The following is a 12,462-nucleotide window of genomic DNA, read 5'->3' as shown; positions in this document are numbered from 1 at the left end:
GGGTGGCAGTATTTTTTGCAGTACATTGTTGACGTCTATGGCTTCCTGTGTGTTTAGTGCGAGTTTTTTAACGTTCTCGATAGCGTAAAAGTTAACCCAAATTCGTATGCAGTTGAAACAGAGCGCCCCTAGCGGCAAGCGTTCTAACGTACGGTTACGGAGGAACTTCGGGGAGGCAACTGCTAAAGAAGGCGGCTGCCTTCGCATTAACTTCATGGTTAATGATTATTTACGGAAACGACATATGTTTATTTTACTAGATTATAGCTTCAACTTCCGTTGAACATCGAAGTTGGTTATCATCCAAATTTTAGGCAAATGAATTGTGCACGTTTCTTTTCAAAAATATTTAATTCATGATCACAATATGAATTCAATTCACAAAACAAACAAAAAAGAAATCAAAACAATAATCGCAATAAAAACTCTTCAGTACGAGTAAGTATCGTCTTCTGTGTTATATTTGACGCTGTCCAAAGTTTTAACAACTGCGGGGTCGGGCGAGCAGAAGTGTTGCAACATGTCTTCGGATAGTCCGCAGTCTGAGAGGTTCTCTTTGTTAAAGGCTTTAGTAAAGTGGTTCGCTTCGTTTTCTTTTGACGGTTCACCTGTGAAAATTCAGAGTTTAGATCAGATACTCAGAGAAAAATATCAATTTTAGTTTTTAAGTTAAATAAGTTAGAATTCACAAGTTCATTCAAGAAGAATTCATAACTGTACAAGTTGCTACTTATTTTGTATTTATTTTTCACATGTGTATAATATTTTTATGTAAGTTTATTATGATATAGCACCGTCCAGTTTGCTTATTCCTCTCCCTGCAAGGTTGCCTGGAAGAGATCGCCTTTAGCGATAAGGCCGCCAATTTATGTCACCGTCTATTATTTGTTTTATATGCTCTGTACATGTGGTGTTAAATAAAGAGTTACAACTCGACCAAGCTACGTTTGCACCTCGCATCGATTACGTCACACTGCCGCTTAGGTATGGTCTGAATAAAGGATTCGCTATGACTTTAAAAATGTAAACAAATGTTTGTTAGATTTTAAAATAAATTTTCAAAACTGTCAAGTATAATTTTTCTAGGACATTGCGTTTTTTACCTAGTGTCAGTAATTTTGGGTGGACTTAATTGGGCACTAGTACTTGGATGTGGCGAAGAACACGAAGCTGGTAAAGCAGCTGGCTGCGATAATTGCTTGGCTTCTTTTTTTATATTCATTAGGCATTTTACAAAAAAATGAAAGTTAACCGTTCAGTAACAACAGTTCAACAAAAAATCTAACAAGAACAGTTAAAAAATTTAAAATTCAAGGGATAGGGAAACGAAAACTCGTATGACGCGTGTCGGCGAAAAATGTGCTAACCGTACTGACGCGATAGGGCCATCGCGGGTAGGTGAGCGGGGAAGCAGACGGAGCGCCGCATTCCAGCGAGGTGCAAACTTAGCTTGGTCGAGTTGTATATTATTATTATTCATTGGTATGGTTGAGGTTGTGTTCTTTAAATTACAGCACATAGTATATACCTTCAGTCATTAGTGATGACGCCCACGAGAACGCAAGCGTCGACTGCTGGTGAGCAAAAGTGGCGCTAAATTGAGCTGACGAGTTCGTTTTAAGAACTTTGAATAACGAATGTACGGCAGTGGGAAGTATTGGGCCGCGCAGCTCTATCGAGTAGTACTTTTTGCTATCGGAATGTATTGTGTTTTCTCGGACCTGAAATGAAGGATTCGTTGTAATCTTTACACATATTGTAAATGTAATGAGAAAATAGTGGAAACTCCCACAGACACAGCCCACTGAGTTTCTCGTCGGATCTTCTCAGTGGCTCGCGTTTCCGATCCGGTGGTAGATTCTGCGAAGCACTGCTCTTGCTAGAGTTAGTGTTAGCAACGTCGTCAGGTTTGAGCCCCGCGAGCTCACCTACTAGTTCAGTGAATCTAGAATAACCCCTCGAGGTTACTAGAATGGGTAGGAGAAAAAAAACTCCTATCCTTCTATAAGAGTAGACGGTTAGGTCGAGTAGCTGTAGCTGGAATACATCATAATATGAATGTTGCCGACCATTTTACGGCGAAGAAGCTAAAATCTAAGTTATCAATTGTTGGAAATGATGGAACCTTTGGTTACCGATAAGTTTCTGTTAAAATAGTTGATTATTAGAGGAAATATTATTAAGATAATGCCTCTGCTGTGATAAAATCTTAATATATACCATTGACATTCCAGACTTAAGATACCACTGATATGCATGGTACAATACAATTTTATTTACCTTCAAAGACTGCAACGTTCCTCCATGGAAGGCGGTGGGAGACAGTAACGTTGGTGGTACGCCCGCAAATGGCCCAGTAGGGCTCACGAGCGATTTGCAGTTAAGTAGAAAATTGAACAAAGCTTGTGCGTCTGCGCCCCGAACCAAAACCAATGATTCGGCTGCGCTGTCCACGCTGCTCTCTACAGAGTTCGTCAAACGAGCCTGTAGAAGCACAAGCGTAAATTAATAGTTGTCTTACTAGAAAGTTAAGAATATTGGAGTTTTAGGAAGCATCGTGGAGGGAAATTCATTCTAGACATTGCCAAAAATATCTCTGGAAACCTACTGGATGAACGCAGTGATTCAAGGGAGTATCTATGAACTCTAGTTTTAATGGGCGGGTCATACTCTGGAATGTGATGGTCATGAGGCGTTGGAAACAATGTCATATAAAACAAATATACGACGTGGTCTTCCTATTTCGACCACACTAAGTAGTTTCTATTTTTTAAATATCTTATTCTAATAATTAAAAAAAATATATTAATTTAATACTTGAACATACCTTACCTGCATAATATTAATGTTTTTAATAATATCATTCTCAAAACCGAGCTGCGTGAGGAACTGGTCGTCCTCTTCATCTTCCTCTTTTTCCTCGAGTGGGTCCCGTACCCCCATATCGTCCATCGTCTCGTAGCAGCTGTCGAACGATGAATTCTTAGGTTTGTCTTCATCTGATGTATTTAGTTTCTTTTTGCTCTCTGGTCGAAGCGGCATTGTGAATTCGACATCTGAGAATTTTTTATTTATTGATTATATCAACGAGATCTTGTTTTTTCCTACCTTATCTGATAGCCTTGAGAGGCTATTTCAGCGTAATCTTAACTAGTAGGTGAGCTCACGGGGCTTAAACCTGACGACGTTGCTAAAACGAACCCTAGCAAGTGCCGTGCTTCGCAGAATCTACTAGCAGATCGGAAACGCGACCCACTGAGAAGATCCGGCGAGAAACTCAGTGGGTCTGTGGGTTAATTTACTCGCCGAGCCCTTCATCGCAAGCGACGGGCTCGACCAGAACGATGACCGGAGGTACCTAAAAGCACCGTTAGTGGATCGGTAGGATCCGAAATGACGTGTTTTGGGCTAATGAGATCCTGGAGTTACCACTGCTATCAAGTCATCACCGATAAGCACTTATATGTTTATCATACTATCTATGTTAACACATCAAATAATTTCTTAATTTTTGAATTCAAGGTCTTCTATTCCCAAAGGTCCAACCCTAACACCAAGCCAAAACAGAGTATAGTTATTGCGATAACTTTAAGAAAAAGATAGGACGAAGCAACATTATTTGGTGTCTTTAGTATAGTTTGAACTGGTGGTAGGACCTCTTGTGAGTCCGCGCGGGTGGGTACCACTACCCTGCCTATTTCTGCCGTGAAGCAGTAATGCTTTTCGGTTTGAAGGGTGGGGCAGCCGTTATGACTATACTTGAGACCTTAGAACTTATATCTCAAGGTGGGTGGCGCATTTACGTTGTGGATGTCTATGGGCTCCAGTAACGACTTAGTACCAGGTGGGCTGTGAGCTCGTCCACTCATCTAAGCAATAAAAAAAAATATGTCTGTAGTCTGTCAATACCTTCTTGGCGAAGAGTTTGTCGGAATCCTCTAGTAGTGGGAGCTATTAGGGCGCAGGGCTCAGAGACGCCGCAGAGGCCGGCCGCACGAAAGAGGCATGTGAATGTGTTCGCGCACACGTAGAAGTAGGGGCAGTGCAGTGCACGAACTAACTGGAATAAGTATTCTATTTTCATACATGTGAACTCCAAACTTCTGTGTTCAACAAAAATTATACTTAATACTAAATTTTACGGCAGAAGGATTTTATGTGGCTTAAAAATTTTTACTGTATAGCATTTTAATAAACGAGTGGATAACACATACCTGAAACAATGATCGAAAACTCTCAGTCCATTCATCGTATAAAGCTTTCTTGACTTCCTCGTTTGTGGCCAAAAAACTGGTGGCTGTTACCTTGCCTGAAGAGCGCGGGAACATTTCTAACCAGGGTAAGTGTGGGTGTTGCCAATACAGGCAGGTCTGGTGGAAACGAGCGCGAGAGGACGTGTCTAATGTCGTCGATGTGGTTGTGTCCAGACAGCGGACAAATCTGGAACATTTTCAGGAAAACTTAGGTAACAATAATGGATATATAAATGCTATTCATTTATATATAAAACAGGGTTTACCCAGTGATTCCAGAAGCTTCTTCACTGGCTTTTAACTTTGATGTCCAAGCAAAAGGCTTGGGAGACATTAATCGAAGTTTTGTTGTGAGAGCCCAGTCTATAGGTAAATATTTGGAGTTCTTTTCAATTTGATTCTGTAAGAAATATTAAATTTAAAGCAGAAAAACTTCAGAGTTACATTACCATATTACATCAAATATAAGATGCATAGTTTTACGTTTTTGAGTCTGTATTTTATATTGAATCTAGGGGTTGATGACTATATATAATGATTGATGATAGTTGATACTATATACTTATAACAACACAAAGAACTAATGTATGCAGTAAACTGTGCAGTTACAGTTGATGATGCTCTTGGTCTTAATTATTCAGAAGATAATCAAAGTGAATTTTAATTGAATTAGAGAATGAAAATAAATGTTCTTTTGAGATTAAAAACCAGAGAAGATATTATGCTTAAATTTAATGAATTACATTTGAAAATATGTATTAGACCTAATCATTGATGGAGATCATCTCATGGATGAATAGCAGAGGTACTGCTAAGTCACTGCCTACTGATAGGACTATTGCCACTATTATCTAACTAGACTATTATCACTAAAAGAATGACATTTCACAGTGCTTGGAACACACTGGTGTGATTGTAGAATCTCTTGCTAAAAAATGATACCTGGAAATGAGTCAGAGATCAGAGACAAATAACCAAATGACAAAAGTAATATGAAATTATGTAATTAATTTTTGATCTACTTAACCTAGAATGTAAGGCTTACTGTTTCAATTGAATGTTCAGCTGTGAATTTTTGTAATAAATTTGAGAATGTAGACAGCTTCTCCGTGTTGAGCTCTTGAGTAGGTTTTTCTGTTACTTTTGCTGGTAAATTTAATAAGGCAAATAAAGTTTTATCATTTGACTCATCTAATTGCGTGTCTTCTAGTTTTGGCTTCTTAAATTCTTGAGTGTTGTTTCTGTAATTCAATTAACTTAATCATCATGTTAACATTTGTGATGGTTTTTTAATTTTACAAACTCGTCAGAATGTTATAAATATGATATTAAAATTAATAGTTATTGATGTTAAATCATGATGATTCTTTGTAATTTCAGACTTACTTAGAGTATAGTATGATATCATTGTAATGTGAGCATGAATAATTTATTGCATTAAATCATGTTTAAATATATATGTAGAAACATGAGCCTAAGAAAATGCCCTAAAACTATTATACCTATAGTGTATATGGAAGGTTAGTTCTTACTTTGAGAATGGATTTTTTCTCTTTTCTCCATCTAATATCCTGGAGAAGTTTAAGTCTAAACATTTTTTACCGCTTGGCTCTGCACTAGTCGACGCTAGCGGCTGTCTCATGCGCTTCTGTAATTGTAGTAAATAAACCAAAATTGTTATTTGTATGTTTTTGGGGTTGAGTTATTGTATTGAAATATTAGATATATGTAATAAATGGGACTTTAATTCAATACGAGTTCTTAATATTTCAGCTAAGTTAAAAAAACTTGAGTATTATATTAGATACCTGTAACGCTTTCTTCCGTTTTTTCAGTCTGTGTAGCTGCATAACTTCGTTTGGTCTCTTCCATGGTGACGGCGGCGGTTCCATTGAATATTTTAATATGTAATTATGTTAAATTGTGTTTTGAATACTTATATGTGTTAAATCATTTTTTGGTAAAATTCGTGCATTTCGACGAGTGATCTTTGTTTATTGTTTACAACAATGTTGACAGTCAAAATTGTTGACATTTTGGTTTTTTCGATCGGTCTCTTGGTGAGGCAAAGAAAAAAAATTGGCGTACAGTCAAATCTTTTGGAACAAAGAGCGAAAGCGTGTAGTAGGTATGAAAAGTAAATCATGCCATCTTAGTGATTTTTCTTGGATGATTCTGTTATCTACTTAACTGCCAGTAGCCTCGAGGGGCCACTCTGACTTTACCAAAGATGGTGGCCGAGTTCATGGGGTCAGCCTGAAAGTCTTTGCTGACACTAGCCCTAACAAGATCGGTGCTTCGCTCAATCTATCTCAGAGATCCCAAGTGGTCACTAATTCCGTATTATTACACGTTTCAAGATGAAGAAATACTAAATTAACTATAAAAAATCACACAACTTGACCTTTTTTTTATTACAACGATAGGTGGATGAGCTCATGGCCCATCTGGTGTTAAATAGTCATCTGGGCCCATAGGCATTAACCACGTCAATGCCGCCGCTTGTCCTTTATTTTATTCTTGTTTTTGAATAAATATGTGAAAGCTCCTTATTTGCGCTTCCTTCATTCACGTTTTCACTATTGTGAATTAAAAAAATGCGATCCCATTCCTATATTCATGGCCAAAGATTTTTTATTCGCAGATCTAATCGGTACATTGATAAAAAGATTCCAATAAGTATTATAGAATATATTTTGTTAGCGGGTCGTCAAATGGATTAATAATAAAGTAAAATACATCTTAATGTAATTTTGCTTAAAGTATGTTGTTAAATGACATCGCTGCAGTATTGCATCGACCTTAGATACCAGCCGCCTTCGCCACCGTCGTCGTCCTTCAGTATTTAAAAAACAGAAAGAAGACCTTATAACTCAATGAGTATCCTCTATAATCCCTTTTTTTTTTGCTTAGATGGGTGGACGCCCTTACAGCCCACCTGATGTCAAGTGGCTAATGGAGCCCATACACATCTACAACGTAAATGCGCCACCCACCTTGAGATATAAGTTCTAAGGTCTCAAGTATAGTTACAACGCCTGCCCCACCCTTCAAACCGAAACGCATTACTGCTTCACGGCAGAAATAGGCAGGGTGGCGGTACCCACCCGTGCGGACCCACAAGAGGTCCTACCACCAGTAAAATGGAAATTACTAAGCCATATTCACGGTTTTTGTATTCGCGCCATATTTATGGAAGATATACTCTTATTGTACTGAAGAAGGGCTGTTTTAATTGAAACAGACTGTTGTTTTCGACAAAAACTGGTTGGAAAATGGTACCGAGTCCCTAAAAATATTTATTGGTACTTAGTTCTAGTTATTTAAGTTGCACAAATATATTACTTATTCGAGGTTTGCCTTTTATTGGATGTCATGGCTTTGCGAATGACCTACAATAGATTAATACAGATTTCCAAATAAAACAAAAAGATCCATCACAGAGGTTATACAGGAATTGTTAATAGCGCGATTCAGGGATTTATCTGTTCTCGTTTGTATTATCCTTCGTGCCGTCTGAATTCACGACGGCCGTTTTAGATACTAATTCCAGTATGCCAGTAGGTACAATAAAATTTATAAATAATCTCACTAAATTGGTTTCTCCTATTTTCCTTATATTATAACACATCATTATTCATAGAAACATAAATCTAGTAGAGTGCAGCTGCGTGACGGCGTAAGCTTTAAGTATATTATTATAGCGTATTAGTACAAAGCTACGTTGCCTACGGTTCCATCGGCGGACGCTCAGTAAAGTCAGTAAGCACTAGACGGCGTCAGCCAGCACTCGACTACCGACCGCATGCTGGTTACATATTACATACTATTACTGTTTACGTCACTTAAACCTTTATATTTTTTTACAATGAAAGACAAAACGAAGAATGGTAACGCTGGCACGTATTTTAGCAGATAATATACAATGCGAAATCGTTATTGAAAAGTTTTCCGAAGAAGTTTAAAAAAAATGAAAATAAAGACGTATCTTTGCGGCGGCTACGAATTCTTGAAGAGGAAATTCTTTTTTGTGAGTAAATTTTTAATATTTATAAATGAATAAAAATATATATTAATATTATAATTCTAATAATTTAATATATATAAAGTATACATTTATATAACAAACTTAACGTAGCAAAGCTGTCCAACTAGTGAATATCTTCGGGATGTTAGTTTGGCAAAATTCTAAGAATATGATGAGCTCACTGTTTTTTACTCTGTCACATTTTCAAATACATTGTTCAATTTGCATGGTAACCCAAATTTTAAGATCAAAATCAGTGATATGTTACGTTTTTAATTTATAATTTAGTTCGCTTCAATTTGAATCACGGTTGTAAACGATATGGATAAAATAAATAATCTCTGTTAAAGCGATCCAGAACGCTACTCATCTTTTAACCAGCCAACTGTTCAGTTTATGACTGTTATTTTAAATATGTTTCATACACTTATAATTTTCTATTCTTCAAGATTTGAAATTATTTATCTCTTGGAATATTTTGTTATTTTATAATTTTCTGCGAGTAGCTCTTAAGGAAAATGTGAAGTTATTGTGTGAAAGAACGAAACAGTACTTCGTTTGTGAAAAGAAAATATAAGTTAGAATATTTGTCTAGTTAGAATATTCTATTGCGAAACGAAACTATAAGCTAGAATAATCTGTTTAGTTACAATATTTAATATAATATTTATTTAATACGATGTGTTTGAAACTTATAACCGCCTACCCTTTTTATAATCAATTAATGAAATTGTGTTTGTATAATAATTCCGAGAATAGTCAAAAAATTCGAAATGTCTCAAATAATAAACGCGATAACAGGAAAAGTATTTTAACCGTCTTGTTTATTTTCGTCGTGTGACAGTCATGCGTTTCTTATAACTGTAAGCATGACCTCAAGTCTTGAAAGTGGATGAAGGCATTCACAGAGGGAGGTACCTACGTAGTTTCCGGTAAAATTTAGTATTAGGCGATCCATAGGGTCATAAGCAATAGAAAAAAATTTTAAGCGTTCAATAAGCTTCTACAATTTTGAAAACCTTCAGTGAAAACAAGAATATGTACATTAGACAATGAAACGGTGGTTAAAAATTACGATACATGGAAGTTTTTTTTTTATTAAATATTTTTTGATCTACTTTATATTTTCCGGCTCTGTTTGTTGTGTCGAAACATAAAAAGATAAATTTAAGGTCAGTGATTAATTAATTACTTCAAAGTGAGTGTAAAGATAAAATTAGGTAAACACGTTGCGGCTAGAATTTGAGCGTTGGTCTAGTTCATCGACTGGGCTATTTATATTATGGGTTTTTGAACTACAATGCAAAGAAAAAATCGATTTATAGCGTATCTACCTACCGTATCTACGTAAAGAGTAAAATAGCAATTATAGATCTTGTCGATTTTGCGTATATGTTTTTCGCTTGTGGTCTCAATCTTTGAACATTTAATTGGTACCTATTATATTAACCAGCGTCAGTAGCGTTCTCAGGGCCCTGAAACTGCGGTACTTTAAGATAAATATTTTTTTGTATGGTAGCAAGCGACATCTTGTAGCGGATGCCCTCTAAACTTATATGTTGTTAAAGTTAAGGCATTTAATTATTGTACAACTAAACACAGAAAACAAACGAATCATACAGGTCTTTATTAGTTATAGACAAATTGATTAAATTTTATCAATTTGTGGTTTCTGAAAATTTACAAACACAATATAGGATAAGTAACATATTATTGCCATCTATAGGAGCAATGAGAAACTAATCGAAGCGAGGCCATCTAGCGGCCGACGCCCGTAAACATTTTTATTGAGTGCTCGAGTTGCTTATCGATAACTAATTTATGTGTATTATCTATGAGAGTTCTGGCGATGATAGCTGCCGGGTACGACTCGATTCACATGAACCTCAGCATTGGCATGTGTGGAGTTGAGCAAGCTGCAAGCAGTAGAAAGTGTGTCCTTATTTTTGTATGAAACTTGATAGCTTGAAAAAATTAATACAATTGAAAATTCGATCTTATTTACTAAGGCATGTGGTGACATTAGCTTTGTAGGTTCTATGGACCCTGACAAACATAAGTAGACATAGTGGTTTCATCTTAATATAGTTGCATTATCTGTAACGCATACCGACACAAACGCATACACCGACAAAGAAAATAGGTTTTGTAAAAATCGGCTTAGTTATCTGCGTAGAGGTGCGTGGATATTCCGGTGTAAAAGAGCATCTCTGCACGGTATGTTTGAAACTGTGCTTCACGCAGCAATAGTGCTCAATAGACCTTAGGTCAGTGTTCAATAATGTAGATCTGTTCTAGTTCTACATATGCTTAACTTATATAATTTGATAAATGTTGAAATTTTTTGTGTAGCATATATCACATTGGAAAACAGTAAGTCCTAACTTTCTTGCCGATTCTTCTCAATACTGAGACTGCATTTCTAATCGCTGATAAAGTTATGACACTTTGAAAGCGTAATTGTATAAAAATAATTTGATAGTAAATACTATCTGCAGATTCAATATGACAGAGGTAGAAATCATGCATCATAATTTGCGAATGCAACGGCCAAGGACCAGAAAGGATATCGATGCGAAGTGCTATTGGCTCTTTGGAAACAGGTTTTGCCCATTCCTTTACTCACTACCATACAATGTTTCATGTCTAGAATGCACATGCTTTAGTCGTATTAAAGATAAATTCACCATAAAAATGAAGTGTAGAAATATTAAATTTTCATATGCAATGCATTGCAATTTATTTATGGCAGGCAGCGACTTAGCTGTGCCCCTGGCATTGCTGACGTCCATGAGGACGGTAACCACTTACCATCAGGTGGGCCGTATGCTCGTCTGCCTATACAGACAATAATAAAGACAACAAAAATATACGACCATCTATTTAATATTCCAATTTCACATGATGGCTTCGAAAGCAGTGCACGTGAAATAGTGTTTGTCTCTGTCCACTATGCGATGATTCATAGTAATAGATTGACATTGATAATGTCATTTGACTTTTATAGTTTCATTCAAACAATTATATTCTATCGCAGCTGAATAGAAATTGAAATTTACGATAATTCACTACCGAGTTGACAAGAATACTTGGTCGCATCAATTATGACGGAGCATAAAAGCTCATCACTGTTTAGGATTCAAAAGATCACAAAAGAATAAGTGACATTATGTTTAAACAAATTCTCATGGAAAAACAGCCGTGTGGAGATTAACAAAAACAAAACAATATTAAACTAATGAAAATTAAAATTTAACAGATACTTCGCGGCTTATGGATTCAGGTTAACCGTGATTGATGGTCATCATTTTCCATCGTTCCCCTAAGATGTATGCACTCGAATGGAAAATCCTTCATACGTGAAATGTATTCATGGGGACCCTATTCGGTTCACCATGATCGTGTTTATAGATAGGACTATCACACTTCACTTGCGTTTAACTTCATGTGTATATCATATATGTATTTATGTACAGGGCCAGATTTAGAGGTCTGGAGGCCTCGGGGCAATAGAGGAGCGGAGATAACATGGACCCAAATTATTTTCCAAATAAAATGAACAATTATTTTCAGTCGAGTTTTCTAATAATTAATTTATTGTGAAACCACGTAGGTTCTCTTATTATTTAACAAACATAGATAAATATAATCGGAGACAAGAATTATCTGAAATTAAATTTTAGTGTTTACGTTAACGTTAAGTAAAACAGCGAAAAAAGAATATGATGAAGAATAAAAATAAAGACAGAAAGAAGAAAGTAGAAGAAGAATAAAGATGTTTACTATTGTTTACTTGTCGGAATTTGAAAGTTTTTTCCAAAGTCTATTGTGGGGAACCTCCGTTTGCGAAGGCCCCAAGGTTTTCGCCCTCTTCTAAATTCGGCCCTGTGTATGTACATAATCCTGATGTGGCATAAGTAGCGGATATTAATAATCGAGCAAATCTTTTCATTTACGTATAAGTTCAAGTAGAACAACTAACTTTATCCGTGTTGTTAGATTTCAGCAGCGCTTTTAACTCTGTTGACTTCGATGTTCTGCTCGAAATACTCAAATCAAACAATATCTCCTCGTCTGCTATTAACTGATTTGATAGTTACCTTCGGGGGCGCTCGCAATGTGTCCGTCTTGACGAGACTTTCTCGGATTGGCAGAACGTCAGTGCGGGCGTTCCCCAAGGTG

General features: G+C 36.4%; 2 protein-coding genes across 3 annotated transcripts in view; one reads left to right on the top strand and one right to left on the bottom strand.

The window, feature by feature from the left end:
* Positions 1 to 332: 332 nt before the first annotated feature.
* LOC101742286 (protein downstream neighbor of son homolog) lies at positions 333 to 6,716 on the bottom strand. The gene is made up of 10 exons (XM_012697519.4): positions 6,062 to 6,716; positions 5,786 to 5,901; positions 5,299 to 5,494; positions 4,520 to 4,653; positions 4,215 to 4,440; positions 3,910 to 4,060; positions 2,833 to 3,056; positions 2,281 to 2,484; positions 1,529 to 1,721; positions 333 to 608 (listed from the first exon to the last, which is right to left on the bottom strand). The coding sequence occupies exons 1-10, from the start codon at positions 6,143 to 6,145 to the stop codon at positions 430 to 432; spliced, it is 1,707 nt and encodes a 568-aa protein (XP_012552973.1). The 5' UTR covers positions 6,146 to 6,716; the 3' UTR covers positions 333 to 429.
* Positions 6,717 to 7,963: 1,247 nt separating this feature from the next.
* LOC101745551 (NADPH oxidase 4) overlaps positions 7,964 to 12,462 on the top strand; it is a 42,050-nt gene continuing 37,551 nt past the window's right edge. The window contains exon 1 of one of the 2 annotated variants that reach the window (XM_038013407.2): positions 7,964 to 8,283. In XM_038013407.2, the coding sequence (XP_037869335.1) occupies positions 8,224 to 8,283 (60 nt within the window). In that variant the 5' untranslated portion in view covers positions 7,964 to 8,223. The remainder of the gene's footprint in view (positions 8,284 to 12,462) is intronic. The other variant, XM_038013408.2, reaches the window with a different exon arrangement.

Source organism: Bombyx mori, chromosome 10 (genome assembly GCF_030269925.1).
Source record: "Bombyx mori chromosome 10, ASM3026992v2".
Taxonomy (NCBI): domain Eukaryota; kingdom Metazoa; phylum Arthropoda; class Insecta; order Lepidoptera; family Bombycidae; genus Bombyx; species Bombyx mori.
This window is presented reverse-complemented; position numbering and strand designations above follow the sequence as displayed.